General features: G+C 46.1%; 1 protein-coding gene across 1 annotated transcript in view; it reads left to right on the top strand.

Moving 5' to 3' along the window:
• The first annotated feature begins 8,855 nt into the window (after positions 1-8,855).
• Positions 8,856-10,557, top strand: part of MAML3 (mastermind like transcriptional coactivator 3) — a 279,257-nt gene continuing 277,555 nt past the window's right edge. Inside the window, exon 1 of the mRNA XM_081925953.1 lies at positions 8,856-9,570. Within this exon, the coding sequence (XP_081782079.1) occupies positions 9,100-9,570 (471 nt within the window). The 5' untranslated portion in view covers positions 8,856-9,099. The remainder of the gene's footprint in view (positions 9,571-10,557) is intronic.

Raw genomic sequence — 10,557 nt, 5'->3', positions numbered from 1 at the left:
TCCTTTTATGCCACCCAAATTCATCTGCCTGAGGCAGCCACCTTCCTCTGCCTAATGGTGGGGCCGCCCTGCAATCCACGATTACTAAGAAGGAAGTTCCACTGTGTTCAATGGAGCCTCCTCTATAGGATTAGAATTGCAGCCTCAGTGAGTTTGAAGATGAGGAAAGGTTTGACCTGAGGAATGTCTAGCTCACGGGCCTCTGTGTTACCAGCTCTCAGGTGGGCTTCTTAATGTGACTTAAGAATTGGAAACTAACTTGATAACATTTTAGAACAAAGTTGGGAAGCCTGTGGTCCTCCAAATGTTGCTGGTCTCCAACTCTCATCAACCCCAGCCAGCATGACCATTGGTCAGGGATGATGAGAGTTTTGGTCCAATAACAGAGCCACAGGTTCCCCATCTCTGCTTTAGAAGGTATTTTAGGACAATTAATAAATGCGAGCTTTATACCATCCCACATTAGCTGTACGTTGACTTACACACGTTGTTTTACCACTTTGGCAACAAACATCTAACAAATTAACTCATATGCAAGTGATTAAATGGTGATTAGTTCCCCCGCCTCTATCTCCTTTTCAGAGGAGGTCACTGAAATACACTTAGGTGCTGTCAGAGGAGTGGTGGTGTTTTTTAGTAGTACTCTAAATGCCTTTTCCTTGACTGGCCCTTTTCACATTTCAGCATTAAAACAGAACTTTCTTAATCAGGCAGATTTCATTTATGACAATCACACTGAGAGCTTATGTGGTTATTTTTACATCATATGTCTTTTTCCAATGTTGGCCTGTACTCTCTAATGTTTCAAAACTGTACCTCACTGAACACATCCTTGAAAAGGCAATCACCTAGTATAACTAGTAATTAGTGCTCTGTCAGCTTTAGCACCATTAGTTTCCAAATGCTAACACTAGCAAGCCGATTGTATATCACATATGAAACTGGAATGTGTGTTAGTGTCTACATTTAGGTGTTTGCAACAACTTTGCTTTAGAAGACTTTCTGTATAGGTAGGTATTTCATATGCATGCATGCATATTCTGTAACCAATAGCATTTATATGTGCAATAGCTAGTTTCTTACACTGTAAATCTTTTCTTTTTTTTGTATGTCCCAGTGTGTCAAAGAAACATGAGACAGACAGCTGGATTCAGGGTGTAGGGTGGGCAACAATGTGTCGGGAATGTGTCATCACTTTTCCCAACCCAGTATTCAGGCAGACTTTCCAGGAGAGAGAAGTGATGTATTGAGGGTGGGGTGAGATGACTAAGGAAGGGAAGAGCTGAAGACTGCCCCCCCCCTGGATATTTCATGGTCTCTCAACTAATTTATCAATAAAATGCTGATATGCTATTCCATTTGTTTTCAGCTTTACTTTCCACTCATCCCAGCATTTACAATTATTGATACATTTTCTTAATTTGGCCCCTCCACCGATAAAGGTGCTGCCACAGGTAAGCCACTCACCTTGCCCATGGGTTATCTGCTGAAGACGGTCCTGACAATTGCTCCGTGAAAATGCCGGAGGTGACTCAGTCAGGAGGCCATATAAATTCCTTGGACTTCATGTGACCAGGGTCTTCATCAAAAAGAGGAGTCATCCTGGCTCTGGCCTGAGGATCCCGTTCTATGCATGCTGATCACTCAGCATGGAGCTAACATAGCCAAGTGAGTAGGTATCTGATTGTAGCCTTAAATCTCTGTAGGCTGTTGTTGTTGCTGTTGCTTGAAGGACTCCACTGATTGCCATTCTATGGTGGTTATTTCCATGTTACACCACCACTAGAGATGCCATGCTTTAGCTGTTATTGCTGCATGCCATGCTGCTACTCAGTGTTTCCTTTGGAATAGGATACATGGAGACTGTAGTGTCTTTGTGATATACAGTTTATTTGCATAGATATACAACCTGAGGCTATGATGGAGGGGTTCACAGCATCAACACCCCTAAAGCATTCTGCTTCTTCCAAAACCATAATCTTGGATTCTAGCAGAAATCAGGCATAGCTCTGACACTCTACATTCCTGGTCAGCTGCCTTGCTTCCAGCTTCTAGCTCACACCATTCAACTCTCCACTCTGGCCTTCATCTTTCTAACTACCAGTGAGGTAAGGGAGGGGGCCCTACCCATTTACCACCTGGCACAGATCCACTTCCTTTAATTACCTAGGCTATCACCTCACAAGGAATTCACACCTATATATTTTAACTTCCTGGATCCAGGGATTAGAAGGGTCTCAGCATACAGCCTACTTCCCCCACTCCCCACAAACTCACAACAATATCTTAATTGCTGCTGACCTTGGTTTTTCACTAGTTGTAGTGTGAACCAGTGACACTTCTCAAACATGTGACATGGCTAGATAGTGTCACAATTCAGCTGCGGAACAGCACAAATTCATCTAAGGTTTTCCCATTCCTACTTTAAGTTGTGGTGCCACATCTCAGAAATCCACTCATAAAATGGCTTATTTCAGACTCATTTTACTATTCATGTCCCACCTTTTTCCCCAGGGCAGGACCCAAGGTGGCTCACACGCTAAAAAAGAAAGCTTTAAAACAAAACAAAACCACCGATCAGTTGTAAATATTAATAAAAAGCAATTAAATAAGTTGTTATATCAAAACAGTGCTGAACCAAAACAACTTAAAGCCATTCAAAAGCACCAGAGGAGGAAAAGATATGTGGCAGCCACCATGAGAAGACTCTGCTGGTGGCCAGCTAGTGGCTAGAGACCTGCCAGAGAAAGGAAAGGAAAGAGCATGGGTGATTCTCACATCTCCATTCCTCACAATAACATTGTATAGATGTTACTTCATTATATACAGACACTAGGCTGTATTGCATCCACACAGACTGAAACAAAATGAATAACCCAGAATGTTATGTTGCTTCTGACCTGCAGTACTAACCAGAAATAGAAAAACACACACAAATTACCAACATTACATATTTGCACTGGAGTTACGCTTATTCGAATGCATAAAACAAATAATTTCTTGCCTCAAACCCCTTTCCTTCCAATGGTATTTCTTTCTTTCTTTGAATTATGGAAATAAATAATGTCCTATTACACACCGGGAGCAAATTGCTGCAACACCCTGAGTAAAGCGAATGTATTCTTTTCGTCGCCACATGTTACAGCAACCACTGTTACATTGTCAGGCTTTGTGACAGTCAGTGTGTAATCAATATTAATTTCTGCAGATTTCCCCCCACAAACTAGCTAGTCAGCTCTAGGGGGCACTGCGATTGAAGTGCACAAAATACTTGTCAAAGGCTAAGTGAAACCTATTCACACCTGGTCTCTGGCCTACTTAACTGTAATTTTGCTAAAAGTCTTATTAAATTAATGTCATCATCCAATTAGCTGTGCAATAAAAACATTCACAGTGGGCCTTAACTTGACTCCTGAAATCCTTTGTGTCCTAAAATCAATAGGATTACAGAGGAAGGGAATAGAGTGGAGCACCCACATAAATCTTTTCAGGAACACCTTGGTTCATAAACTGTTTGGGCAGGGCCCTGTCTTCAAAATACCGCTAAAAGTCGGACAACAGTGGCCGCACCAGCTCATAAGACGCAGACAATGAAAGGCAAACCACAAAGGGGCAAAATCTTGAATGTGACATGGCGTAGAGGATTTATAAAGGGTCTTCTAGATGACGTTACCAGCTTACTTGCCTTTATAGTTTGCCACTTGTTGTTTATTGCTTTCATATAGTTGTTACACACCACCAGCACTCTGGACAGCAAATATGTGGTGTTGCTATCTGGTTCTGTCAAAGACCTGCAAGGCAGAGGTTCATTTTAAATATTGTATCTTGTTTCAGAATTGACACACAGGAATTGCTGTTCTCAGGAAGTGAATGAAATATAGCTACTCTGCTGATTCCTTAACCTCAGGAAAGAAATCCTATATACTAATAGCGAGCTCATTCTCCAAGTGTGGGTCCTTATATAGCCAAAAAGACACCACCTATGTAGAAGAGCGGATACCTGCAATCTTGGAGGAACCCCGAAGTTTTCAAAAGCACTGAAACACACAGGGAGGTGGGGGACCTAGCCCAATGAAGACAGGTAGGTTTGGACTCCTGATTGACTGGTGTGGGGCAGGGGGTGGGATGGAAAACCAAGGGAAGAGGAAGAGTAGAATGGCATATCTTGGAAAAGGATATGACTGGTTGACTGGAAACCTGAACAGAAGGACTTCATACTGCATTGTTTTGTTGCAGGCCCCAATTGTATATAATAACGGTCAGTTTGATGCGCAGAGCAATCTGACCAGGGAGCAAAAAGACTAAGGCAGAAAGTGTGAGTGTGGTGGTTAAATCCATATATGTAGTGCTTTCTTTCTGGGGGCGATGGAGGGGTATGCATACCCCTAAACATTTTGTGAATCTAAGTTTGGCCTCATTGAGGGGCAGTATTTCAATATGAGTAGGAAAATCAGAGTACCCCTAAACTTTTTTTTTTTTTTTAGAAAACACTGCATATATGAATATGCTTGGGGTGATTAGGAACAAGCTGGGACCTGAATTTCCAAATAACACAAACTAAACAACCTTGGTATTATGAAAGTATTTTATGTAGCTAATACAGACAATAAACAAACAAAATATGAAATCACCCGACTCAGTTAAATAAAATGAAATATGGCCCCATGGTCTTCCTAAGTGGTCTATTTCCCTCTCCCCCAATAGATAGATATACAGTGGTATATCGGGTTACATACGCTTCAGGTTACAGACTCCGCTAACCCATAAATAGTACCTCGGGTTAAGAACTTTGCTTCAGGATGAGAACAGAAATCATGCTCTGGCGGCGTGGTGGCAGCAGGAGGCCTCATTAGCTAAAGTGGTCTTCAGGTTAAGAACAGTTTCAGGTTAAGAACAGACCTCCAGAATGAATTAAGTACTTAACCCGAGGTACCACTGTAATGTCAAAAGCAACTACACCAAATGCACTACTAATAATACTTAATCTGGCCATAAAGTGCAGTGTATGCATATTTTTCATCCAAAACTGGCACTGGGAATCCACAGGCTGCCCTTCCAGTTGGAACATGTGTCTAAAATGAGCCCAACTACCGAACGATCAAAAGGTGTTATTCCCATTGTGACTCAATGGGACCCCGCTCTGGAAGGTGAACCAGTGGATCCTTGACCAGCCCAGCTCTCACCCACCACACCATGCCTCATTGGGAGCCCCCTCTGCCAGTGGCAGGATTGCCAGCAAAGAACTTTCTCTGGCTGCAGCAGAGACTTCAGCAGTGGCAGAGGCCAGAGACTGTCCACTGATTCTGAACCGACTCCAGCAGAATGGATTGGGGTTAGGTTTGTGACCTAATACAGGAAAGTAGTCGCTGCTGGCTGGGGTAAATCACAACAGTCTTTAGTCTCTTTTTAAAGAATTATTCTGTATTTCAAAGTGCAGTTTCTGTGGGAAATAATATGGAGGAAAATTAATACTTTTTAAATAATTGCTAAAGAAGGTCAAGTCTTTTCCAAGCATGAGACGGGGGTTTCAAAGCTTGTGTTTTGTCTGTCGGTAGTTCTAGACATGGAAATGACTAAAACCGATTCAAAAATTGGATCACATGAGAACAAAATAATATTCACTTTCAGCTACATTCTGGATTTGGGGCTTTTGTTCTTCAACACTAAATGAATCTACGTTGTTCATTTTAAAATGGTTTTGGAGCATTGTTTTAGCCATGCAGTTGAAAACGGAAGAGACTTTCCTTCCACATTTATTTCCTCTCTGTCTTCCCAGGAGCTGAGGATGTCATACATGTTTTGCCCCATTTAATTCTCACAACAACCAAGAGAGACATTTGGAGGGATTTGCACTTTGGTTTCCCTAGGCCTAGTTTGATCCTCTAACCACCATGCCACATAGGGATCCACTAAGTATTCTCTCACCCAGCGCACTCAGATCAATATTTTAAGTCTTGCTCCATACCATACCCCCCCAACAATGAATATGAGGCACGGCCTTTTCATTGGTGGCTCACTTCTAGCCTAGGGAGGCCTGTTTGGCTTACATCACTGTCTAGTTTTTACTGTGTTGAAAACAAGTGTGTTTAGAAGGACTTTTGGGGACTGGCTAACCCTACAGTTGGAATGCATTCCCTAAGCTGTGTTTTTGCATGTGGTTTTCAGTTGTTATTGTATTTCCTAATGTGCATGCATACACATACAAATAATTATTGTTAGCAGCCTAATATTTTTTTAAAGAAAGGTGGGATATAGATATTATAATTAATCAATACGATTTGGATTATTAGGCAACAGAAAAAATATATTTGTACATCTTACTCTGTACTAACATACAGTTTTTGATCGCCACAGGGTTCAGCAGATGGTGTGCTGGAGCCAAAGCATGTCTACTCATAAGTAAGTGCCACAGAGTTTCAGTAAGAATATTTCCCTAGTGCCTGTTTAAGATGACAGCCTTAAGGCACCTGAAACGCTCCCCTGGATTGCAACTACTATTGAGTGCAATGTTATCATGTTGCATTTGAATGTGTCTACCTATGAGATGGGCTAAATACCCTGCTTCTTCAGTTATTTTCATCATGGCAATTCTCAGCAGCTCTGCATGGAAATACCCTCTATTCTCTTGGAAAAAATGTTGAGCCTCACATTGTTTTCTTGTTAAAAATAGAAAGTTCTGGCCTGTTTTTGGATGCTGCCCATCAGCCCTTATTTGAATCATTCTCATTTTGCAGTCTTTTAAGTAACCAATAAGAGTGGAAAAGGTGAATGAGAGACATATTTTGTGTTTTGCCTCCTAAAGAGCTGTGCAGCACCGGGTACTTCTTCAGTCAGTTCCAAGTAGAGAAAGCGAACAGTGTACCAGTTTTTAACTACTTTTAATTAGCGGTCCAACCAGTGAACAGTCAAACACCACCCAACTTCATGCACTGTGTTTGTTACCTGTAGTTGTTCTTGAGAGATAAGGAAGCACTTTAATTCCCTCTTTGCTCTGATTTAGATTGTAGGTTCCCTTGCATAATGGATGGATCTCACTCTTCCTCTCTCCCTTTTTAAAGGCGTTACAAGGCAGTAAAGTACCTTGGGCTTGTCACTCTATGGCTGTGTCCACGCTATTCATTTAACACGCACCTCCCCTTGCAAAGAACCATGGGAACTATAGTTGGTTAAGGGTGCTGGGAATTGTAGCACTGCGATAGGTAAACTTAACCTACCTCACAAAAGTGTTCTGTGGCCAGAAATGGTATATATATAGTATGCCTATCGATGTAACAATAATAGCAGGTTCGTGTAACTCAGTAGACGATACTGTGTCCGGCACCTACATTCTATCCAGGGCTGGGATTGTTTTAAATTCAACTTGTAAATAAGTTTAGTCGGAAACAAATTAATGAGATTTACTCTCCAGTGAGTGAGTCAAGGACTGTGCTTCTCCCGCATTCCCCCCCCCCAAAAAAAAACCACCCCTCGGATATTTGAATTGAGGGTAGAGGGAGGCGTATCAGGGTTAATTCTAACACCAGCCTCTTTTCTTCCCCTTGACTTTTCCACGTGGTAAACGTCAGGCAAGGAGAGTTAGGAAGCTGCCGTTCCCTTGCTGTGGTCATCATCATCATGCACAGGTTCTATACCATGCAATATGTAACAATTTAGGCCAGCATGATACAGAGCTTCAGCTCGCGCCGAAAAAGGAAACCGGACACACAGGGCAGGCGTATTACACACACACACACACACACACACGCACCACGCGACCAGGTCAAAAGTTGACTGCCTGCCTCTCCAGCTTCCCCCTCGGATCGCTCTCGCTCGGTCCTGGCAGTCCCTGATTTTCCGCCCAAGGTAACAAGCAGCGTGGCTAGGAGCCGGAGGGGGAATTAGGCGGGGAATCGCCGTGTCCGTTCCTGCTGGCGAAAGGTCCGGGCCGGATTTTGCACCTTGTCCCCGGGTCTGCCTCACGGCCTGGAGGAGCTGGAGCGGCGGCTGCTGCTGCTGCTGCTGCTCTGTTTATTGAGCGCTCTTGTCCTGGTATCACTCCGCTGGCATGGAGGAGGAGGAGGAGGTGGAGGAGGACAGCACTTGATCATTGTGATGGTGGCAGGAGGAGAAGCAGCAAGCAGAGCAGAGCAGAGCAGTCTGCGTGTGTAGCAGCTCGGCGTACGTTCTGCAAATACTTCAGCGAGCTACTTTTGCAGATCGCCCCGGATTGTTCACGTGTTGACTTCCCCCCCAGCTGGAGGATTTGCTTTTGCTGTGTTTTTTCCTTTTTCCTTTTCCCTTTTAGGTTCCTGTTGAAAAATACAACTGAGCAGCCAAAGTACTTTTGAGAACACGGTGCGGAATAAACACCCAAACTTTTTTTTCCTTTCCCCCTACTCCCCGGGAGAGAGAAAACACAATTAAGAAAGCGGCGCTGCCTGCCGCCCGGTGGCGCGGGGTGCGATGTTGGGGTGCCTGTGTGCGCGTTGTCTGCCCGGTGTGTATGTCCGTAGGTGTCTTGTGCGAGTGTGTGTTGTGTGTGTGTAGAAGTGTGGAGCGTGGAGAGAGATTCCTGCCTGTTTTGCACGCATGTGGGTGCGTGTCTCTCTCTCCCTCCGTTTTCATACATGGGGGAGACCAAGGAGGTTTTCGGTCTGGGATTTGTTTTGGAAATGATGGATTATTTCAAAGGTGGACTGATCTGATCTTCACTCCCCGGAGTTTGCCACCGAACAAGCTACCGATCAGTTTGTTGGGATTCCTCCTGTGTTTGTTGATTGTGTCTGGCGATAACCTCGCAGCACCGCCTCCTGGGTCTCGGCTTTTAACATTTTCTTTAGGCAATTTCTTTCTTTTTTGTGGGGGGCGGGCGGGGGAAGCTTTCTTCCTGCCGGAAAGGATCGACAAGGAAGGGAGAGAGGCTTTAAAAATTTTTTGGGGGTATTTTGTTTTAAACCAAACAACCCCAAAACATTTCGCTGGGGATCTGCTGCCTCCTTCCCCCATGGTCCGTTAAAGAGTATCTTCCCCCGGAGGACCCCCCTGTTTGTGCCTGGCGTGTGGCGCCCGCTTCTCAAAGGGGGGAAAAGTTCTTCCAAAATAGTGTGCGCGGAGAAGAGGATGGGGGATTTTGCAACCCCCGCCGCTGCCGCGAACGGCGGCAGCCTTTGCCTCAACAATAACCTGAGCAGCAGCCTCGGCGGGGCCGGGATCGGCGTGAACAACGCTCCCCACGGCCCTCCTCCCGGTAACAGCGCTACTCATAGCGGCGGCGGCGGCGGCGGCACTAACGGGAGCAGCGGCGTTCCCAAGCACAGCACCGTGGTGGAGAGGCTGAGGCAGCGCATCGAGGGCTGCAGGAGGCACCACGTCAACTGCGAGAACAGGTACCAGCAAGCCCAGGCCGAGCAGCTGGAGCTGGAGCGAAGGGACACGGTGAGCCTCTACCAGAGGACCCTGGAGCAAAGGGCCAAGAAATCGGGGGCCGGAGGCGGCGGCGGCGGCAGCAAGCAGCAGCAGCACCCGAGCAGCAAGCAGCAACAAGATGCCGAGTGTGCCACGGCCGAGCAGAGGAACCACACGCTGATCATGGTAAGGGGGCGGGCGAGAGGGGGCTGGAGGGCGGCTGCGGAGCACTTGTGGGCTGGCGCTTTCTCATTTGGAGTTCTCCCTTCTCGCCGGAGCGGATGTAGGAGGTTGGGGAGGAGGCTGGGGGAAGAGAGAGAAAGAGCGAGAGAAAGCGAGGGATGCTTGGCTGAAGCCAGGGAATGGGCGGAGAGAGGAAACTTTGGTCCTATAACTAATATGGGAATCCAGGAAGCAAAATGGACTATTTGAAGAGGAGTTGTCGAAGCCTCTGCATTGGTGGGGGTGGCTAAGCCGCGCGCATCCACTCGCTCGCTCTCTGTCTCTCTCTGTCTGTCTCTCGCTTGCCACTTGGATCAATCACTCAGGTAATGATTCTTCACCTGCCGGCGTCACACACTCTCACACACCCACCCCACTTCCCCCAGCCGCTCACAGGTATCATTGCATCGATCACGGCGCAAAACAATGAAACAAATGAATTGTGCATTTGGCTGTTTCACGTGCCATTGGAAGAGCGGCGTAAAAACGCGCACGGGAGAGCCGACGCGCTTGGAGGGTCCCCCTTGTTGTGTAGGCAGTTGTGGAGGAGCGCCGGGAAGACCAGGGGGAAAGCACGTGCGTGTGCCTGCGCGTGTATATCTCTCTGGCCAGCGTGGGTGCGTGTCTGCGAGGATGCTCGCTGCCTCTTTAAATCCAGCGGAGGGGGAGCTTTGTGGGCTGGCTTTGCGGAGCGGGAGTGACAGCCCTCGGGAGGAAAAGTTGGGCAGGTTCCTCCTCGGCTGGCGGCGGCGCGTGAGTGTGCGCGGCGTGCAGCGGACCAATCAAGTCTCTTCAAACTCGCCCCAGCCACTCAGCGGCCGCCTGGGCTGCATTTCTTTCTTGCCTTTTTTTCTTCCTTTCCTTTTCGTAATTCTAAAGTTTCCTTGGCCTTTTAAGAGGCTTAGAAGAGAACAGCAAAGGGGCGGGAGCTAACCTGCCGGTGGCGTAAGA

The sequence above is a fragment of the Podarcis melisellensis genome (genome assembly GCF_964234715.1).
Source record: "Podarcis melisellensis genome assembly, chromosome: 9".
NCBI lineage: Eukaryota > Metazoa > Chordata > Lepidosauria > Squamata > Lacertidae > Podarcis > Podarcis melisellensis.
This window is presented reverse-complemented; position numbering and strand designations above follow the sequence as displayed.